Raw genomic sequence first — 7792 nt, 5'->3', positions numbered from 1 at the left:
TTCAGCTTCCACACGTTATATTATATCATTTATTACACATTAATTAAGTTTTTCTAGCTTTGTTGTATGAATTGTTGCATGAGTTATCTTTCTCTCTTTTCAAAACATGATACAAACTTAGAGCTTGAGACTCTGCATTTTTGAGAGGTACTGATTGATTTTCTCCTGTTTTGGAGAAAGAAAGCTGAATTAAAATACAGAAGATTCTCTAAGATTACGAAAAGGAGTGTAATTTGAATTTTGGCATCTGAATTCATCCTGCTTGTTTTTCTGAAACCAAACAAGTGGAAGAAAAACTTTTTCATTTTATAGTTTTTTGTTTCCAAAAAAAAAAACGTATAGCCTAAAAAACCGAGTGATTATTATTGTACGAAGTCATTGACATCAGAGATTGTTCTTGTGTTCAGGCATGGAAGAAAAATGTGAAGTAAAATTTTTCTGTTGTGGAGGAATACACAAATCAACATGTATAGAGATTATGGCAAGATTTTGGTAATGGGTTTTGTTTGCATCGAGGTATATATATGAATACCATTTTAGAAGCTGTAGATAATTGAAGTAAGAATGATGGTGGACTACACCAGTTAACATTCTTGACGCAATTCATGTATATACTATATGAAACAGTTTGTTAGTTGGGATTTGAATACCGATCGGTAGGGATGTTTAAAACCCAACCTAATTTAAAACTGAAGAAATGTTTAGGATTGAAAATTAAATATATTAATACATGAATTGCTTAGATTGAATTGGGTTGTCTTATTATGAAGGAATAATCATTTGTTTTCACGTTGTTTTCTTAAAATATGCAATTCTTTTCCTTCTTAAGGAGACTCTCAAAGATGGGCTAAATACGTTTTAAAATTATATTTTTTACTTGAATAGTACTTAGCAGTAGTCCATCAATGTGGTTTAGATATCCATATTCTGATAAATGTCCAAGATTTCTAACTACATGGCCTGTTTACTTGAATGGCTAAGTACTATACTTGTCATTGACTATCACTCAACCCTTTATCATATTCTAATAATATCTAGGAATCAGAGAGAAAAATGTTCAGATATTGACAGGTTTGTTAAGATTGTATGGATATATTTCATTAGGGGCCTGTCGCCACACACATTTCTAATTGTAGACCCACCTTTTATCCAATAATTCTATATATAAAAACAATTTATTATTCATAAGGGTAATGACTATAATTAGTCGAGTCAATTTTCAGCAATGGTCTTTTTAACTTATCCCGTCAAATCGATTGTAATAAAATAAAGGTAACACGTACAACCTCAGATTATTTAAAAACATAAAGTAAAATTGCAAGACTATTAGTTGCGTTACAGTAATGCTAGTAACTTGCAAACATTGGTGAAAAAAAAAAAATCCAAGAAAAGGATGCAGATAAGTCTGTGCATTGTTTTTCCTACCACATTTATTACCATAGAAGATGATGAATATGAAGCTAAGAGCTACATCATGTTCATAGAGAAAAACAAATAGGATACAAGGGAAATAATTTATGCACACTAACTAAAGTGATTCCTATCTCAATGAAGAGATGTAAACCAAGAAAATAACCCTAAGTTATCATATCTGAGCATCCCCTTGCCTACAAGAAAACAACAAGCAGTCAAATATCAGATGTCTGACAATCTTCAGTCTGATATTCTGATCTCCACACCTAAAATGTCCTTCACCACCTCATATGTTACAAACGCGATTGCTATGGATGGGACCACCTGCGAGAAATCAAGATTCAAGAGAGATTAAGATTGCTCATATCTTCAGTTAATTGCTTTAAATGGGTTGCTATGCAAAGTGCACTGATTTGGGGGGTTCCACGCTAATTGTAAATGACTTTTAAACAAATTCTAACATGAAACCAAAATCTTATAACCAATTCATAAATTAATGAAACAACGTTTCCACTAATAAAGGGTAAAAGATTTTTTTGACTTGGATTGAGAAAATGTGAGACAGTTAATAACATTAAAAACCTAAGATAGTATGACTTTATTGGTAGTTGATCATGCACTTCATCAAGCTGATCTCAATCTGAGCTCGATTAGTATATAATTTAAGTTCAAAATGTGAAATGTTTGACTCAGACTACAGACACTTGAGTCCTACAAATAACTATTGAAGAACAGACTTTGTTCTAATCAGGTAGAAGCTTGTGAAGTTCACAGTTTTAATCAGGAAAGTAACACCAACAGAGTGTGATATAGGAATCGCACACAGAAAACATTCGTATGACATATATTAATGTGTGAACAAACTTGTTTTAAGTGCTTCATAGATATAGACTATAGTACATTAATAATACCTTAGTCAAGAGAAGAAAGGAAAACCTTACTCTCTCAACGAATGCATTATTGCATATATTTATGCACATATGCTTTACCCACATTTTTTCAGAACGTAACATAATGAATACTGGATGAAGCCTGACCTTTACAGAATTCGGCACCAGACCCTTGTATAATGCACCAAATCCTTCATACCGAACAGTTTTCCTAAAAGCATCAATCATGCCACTGTATTCAAGCGGAACCTTCCCTCTTCCATCACCAGCTATGACAGAAGCAGCATGGTTCCAACCCACCATCTGCATTCTTCGTCGAATGACATCAAGAGGGTAAGCAACGGTTTGTCCCATAGTTCCAGCTGCAGCACCACAAGCCAGGCGAGTTGTCACACTCAGCTCAGAATCTTGAACTATACCGAATGGATTTGATTTAACTAACCAATCTTTCAAAGACTCATAAACAGCAAAGTTGAGACCCACATAAGGAATCTGAAAAACAGAAATAAATTAAGTGTAAAATTAAGCCAATAAATCCGGTGACAACCAAAAACCGGAGCTTTCGTTCAAATTTAAAGCAAACTTTAGTTAGTTAACTATCATTACAAAGCACACAGAATATTTTAGAAAGGTAACTTTTCACGTTTCTATAAACTTTCAGGATGTTAGAAATGAGAGAAGAGGTAGTAAATTAGTCCAGCTGGTATGTTAGTTAATAGTTAGTTAGTTTGAGGGAGGGAGTTAGTGATATAAATAAATAGGAGGACTGACAGGAGGGGAATTCATATTGTCAGCTATTATTTGTAAATTGAGTTTTTGCTCTTTATGAAGGCAGAGATCTGTTCATCTTTTGTCGAGATGGAAGGTTAGAGGGAGAGATTTATCTCCTTTGTTCTATTCATTTTCATTCTATCAATTTGTTTTGCCCAACTCTTTTCTGGTTTTGCAACAAAAATTGAGCACATTTGCTGAAGAATGATTTAGATTTTAACGTGTTGTGAACCTGTCTATTTGCCACCTAGAACCGACCATAACCAGGTAAAAAATTGTCACCATAACACCCCTCGCCCCCCAATAGTAGTACTAATATCAGAACTTACTGTCGATTGAGTCAGAGCATTGAGCAGTGGAAATCCTTTTATCTAAATAAATTGTTCTTCAAAACATTTTAACCAGTAGAAGAACAATTATTAGAAAATATAATTAAATAGTGAAGTCCAAATCATTAAAACCAAAAATTTCAATGTTAAGTGCTGCTTTATGATCAATCCTACACCCTGATGTTGATCCTATGTTCTGCACAAAGTACTGACAAGATGCTATCTAATTACAGATAATAACCAGGAATAACTCACTAAAGACCTTAGTCACACATCCTTACCAACATACCCACATCTATAAGTGGCGCCAAAAAGTAACGGTATTAAATTGTCCCCTAAGAAGGGGGTAGACATTGACAAGAACTCAACAAAATCAAGTGTCAGTGTTTCATAGGTTCTCTCCCCCTCCCCCAACTGCAACCTGCAGGTCCTGATTGTTACTGTCAAACGTAATATGAATTTCCAGAAAGCTAATGGTAGAATAATATCATTAGAAATTTTTATAATAGAATTTATGATTACGACCATAATCATCAACTTCCTATAAAGAAAATCCAGAAAAATTGCTTACAACTCCAATGACTGAAGGAAGCCATCCCTTATACAAAGCACGTGGACCTTCTTCCCTGAGTACAGTTGACAGAGCATGAAACATTCCTCTGTATTGGTAAGGGGACTTCTCTGTCTGCAAATACAAGGAAAAGAAAAATTAATGTTGTATTAAGAAAACAAAAAAATTAAGACACTTTGATATAAACCTTTTTTCCACTTGTAGCTATAACAAGTATCTTAAGTTTATGCCTTTCCAGTTACCTTTCTGTCCAAAAGCAAGTAAAAGAGGGAATAGGTAAAAAGCAAAAAAGAAAGTACCTGTACAGTTATTCTGCCTCGAACCATGTCCATCGGGTAAGTTGCAGACATAGCAATTATTCCCGCACAAGCTCCAGCCCCAAGACGTAAAACAGGAGTCAGCTGAGCATCCTCTGCCGAAGTACAAGGAAAATAATATTTAGAAAAACGGGTTTAATTATTGAGAATTAGGACTACCTGTTTCCATTTGATTATTTTAGAAATATTTTTCAAAAAGGAAATTATTGAAGTCAACCTAGTGGGTATTAGGGTTAGCTTATTCTGAGTTCAAAACAATTGATGATCAAAATTTTACTAGAAATATGAAAAAGGACAAAAATTAGATAGAGTTCCTTTACACACTTGAAGCATTGCTCTCCAATATAAAATAGTAATGTTTATACCCAAGTATGAAATATTTAAAAAAAGAGGATGAAGTGGTTCCAAATTAATATACAAGCTATGCTCTACTGGAGAACAGAACCTAAAGAACTGATTAAGTTTTATCCTTTCAAAAAAGCGATTTCCCCTCAAAATTATGAAAGGCAAAACAGGCTACTGAACCAGTACTCCCCCTCCCCCTCGACAATAATACACATACACCAAAAGGAGTAAACATGGACATACCGTTTCCAGTTTGCTTCTGATACAGTTGTAGTATACCCCTACCAGAAAAGGAACATTCAGTAAAGAAGAGGAGAAAATGTTACGTATGAAATGCATAGATATACAAATTGAAACTACTTTGCACAGGAGTGAGAGACCCTCAGCTTAAAGAACATTGTTTTGAAAGCAAAATTAAAAAAGGATTGCAAAATTATCAGCATAAAAGTGTAGTACATGATCGTTTATCTAAAGGAAAACTTACTTAGAAGCTTGCTCATAACTGAAGAACTTCACCGCAGAATTCGGGACAATTCGAGCGCAATTAGTCCCATTGCCTTTGAACAGCCCACGAAAACCTTCAGTTCTCCATATATATTTTAGACCTTGAATCGTTCCATTGTATTTTATATTGTGTGGATTCTGAACCTGTGAATAGCAAAGGTACATCACATCACACTTATGATATTGATACATCCCGGCACCAACAAAAATAGTTGCTTGTCAGATGCACTATTTTTATAACAAGAATAAATAATAGCTAAAATCACATTTAGAAGTAAACAACTAAATTGATTAACCTGTAGCAAAATCTTCAACCTTTCCAGTGGAGCAACTGCTGTTCGTGATCTACATAGATACAAAAAAGGTTTCAAGTCAAAAGGCTGAACATAATGCAAAAAGGATGTTGAAATTACATCAAAGAGACATCCAACAAAGTCAGATTATGTTGATATAAGTATGAAACTACACGATGGACTCCAAACTTAAGAAGACTCTCATATTAGACTGGAACAGACTACGTTCATTCCAACAAGGAAACAGATTTTAATGCAAATATATTTTAATAAGTTGTCTCACAAAAAATTAGTTCCATAAAAGAAATTAAGCTTCTTACATGGCCACAAAACTGGAGTTTATCTAATGCAATTGATCTAATCCATAAGCAGGAAGATGTACAGAAACTTATTTTTGCCATTTCCCAGGTGAACAGTAAGGCTTGAATTTTTACTAGATCATATCATATTCCATTAAATAAAAAATTAAAGAAAAAAGAAGACAAAGAAAGAGGTTTCGCTAAACAAGAAAACAAGTGCCTCATTACTCCCGAGACAGCGAATAATCAAAGTTTAATTAATAATACTAATATAGCAGCCTTCAATCGAAGCCAGTAGCATCGAAGTTTCCGGAAACAATAACATTAAAAAAAAAAAAAACTATTAACAAATAGTCAAATTCTCCTGAAATTGATTGAGCATGCATTCAATGCATACATAGACGCACGCATGTGTCGGGGTGTGTGTTTTCCAAAAGAAGAAAGAAAAGTTAAAGAAATGAGACGCACACTCCTCCGGCGACTCCACCGGCGACGAGGGACTTGCAGATGGTGGTAAAAGCATAGGAGGGAGTCTTAACACCTTCCCTGGCTAGCTTGGCTTCCTCGGCCAGATTCACGATCTTTGTCTCCGAAGCCATGAAAACCCTGACCTTCTATTTTTTATTTTAAGCGAAAATAAAGTTAACCGTACGAGAAATTGAGATCTCAGGTTCCCAACGCTTACGGCAAATACATGTTCTGTGAAGGTTAGTGTGTGACGGTTCAGAGCAGAGAATGAGTGAGGAGAGCCACCAAAACCACAACCAACCTCCCCCTGTGACGGCGTTCGTTTCGATTGTACCATTCATACAATATATATATATATATATATATATATATATATATATATATATATATATATATATATATATATACACACACACACACATACGTGGACACAGTCCATTCCCCCATAAGATCACTCCCATTTTAAATGAAATCACATTTCTCCCTTTTGATGCTTTTTCATAGGTGTTTAGGCAAAAAAAATTACTACAATAATAGCAAAAATTTGAATACACATCCTTATATTACTTTATAAGAAATAATAATATAAAAAAATTTATATATGTTAAGTATTATTTTTCTTTGATGAATGTTTGGAGTTCAGTTTCAAACTCGAATTTAGAACTAAAAATACTATTTTATTTTAAGAACAATTATTTGAGTATATCCTCCGCCACTATTCTTCAAAGTTCAATACCCACCATTCAAAAACTTTTTATTTTTTATTTTATTTTATTTTATTTTATTTTCTGCTGCTACGTTAGCATCAAGCTCCACTATTGGGTGAAGTATTGGCCAAACCGCGTGCGAGCGAGATAAAAACGACCCCGTTTTCGTATTTGTCCTATCGTATTTACTTTTTTATTTTTCTTATTTTCACTCTATTATTTTATTTACTTTTTTCTTTTTTTTTTTGAATTACTTGTTTTTTGTATTATCTATTTCTTCGATCTCGTTCAAACAAATCATTATCTTTTATTCACGAGGCTTTTAAAAAAATCAGCAAAAAATTATATTAACATGATAAAAAATAGAATTATAAACGTTTGATCTCAAATACAAATTAACTATGAAACTAATCCATATACGATAACAATATGATATCTCCTTACAAAAGTACAATGCAAACATTACCCAAGTTCTTACTCGTCGAAGATTTGGTTACTTTGAAAAAAAAAAATCATTTATAGTATAATAGTATTTAGTATTTCAAAGTGTGTATTATTAAGTTCACAAAGTGTTACTTAAACAAAAAAAAAAAATATTAGCATGATCAGGTGTTGCTTGTGAAGGTTGTATGTTATATATTGAGAATTAAATGTTGTTTACTAAGTGTCGATTACCATAATCAGTCATTGCTTACTATAACTAAATAATTATGTCAAAAACCAAGTGTCAACTACCATAACACACCTTATGTGTTACTTGTCGATGTCTATGTATTGCCCATTATAACTATTGGTGAACTACTTTACCACAAATTGATTTGTGTTATTCTTTCTACCTTGTCACAAGACAACTTACTTGACTATTATCGGTCACAAGTCTGCTTG

General features: G+C 33.3%; 1 protein-coding gene across 1 annotated transcript; it reads right to left on the bottom strand.

Moving 5' to 3' along the window:
• Positions 1-1292: 1292 nt before the first annotated feature.
• Positions 1293-6528, bottom strand: LOC106754143 (mitochondrial adenine nucleotide transporter ADNT1). Its single transcript, XM_014636123.2, has 8 exons — positions 6201-6528; positions 5437-5485; positions 5121-5284; positions 4880-4917; positions 4274-4386; positions 3975-4088; positions 2451-2795; positions 1293-1737 (listed from the first exon to the last, which is right to left on the bottom strand). Exons 1-8 carry the CDS (start codon positions 6329-6331, stop codon positions 1654-1656), a joined length of 1038 nt encoding a protein of 345 aa, XP_014491609.1. The 5' UTR covers positions 6332-6528; the 3' UTR covers positions 1293-1653.
• Between the last annotated feature and the right edge of the window lie 1264 nt (positions 6529-7792).

The sequence above is a fragment of the Vigna radiata genome, unplaced genomic scaffold (assembly GCF_000741045.1).
Source record: "Vigna radiata var. radiata cultivar VC1973A unplaced genomic scaffold, Vradiata_ver6 scaffold_83, whole genome shotgun sequence".
Lineage (NCBI taxonomy): Eukaryota > Viridiplantae > Streptophyta > Magnoliopsida > Fabales > Fabaceae > Vigna > Vigna radiata.
The sequence above is the reverse complement of the archived record's forward strand: the minus strand, read 5'-3'. Positions and strand labels throughout refer to the sequence as shown.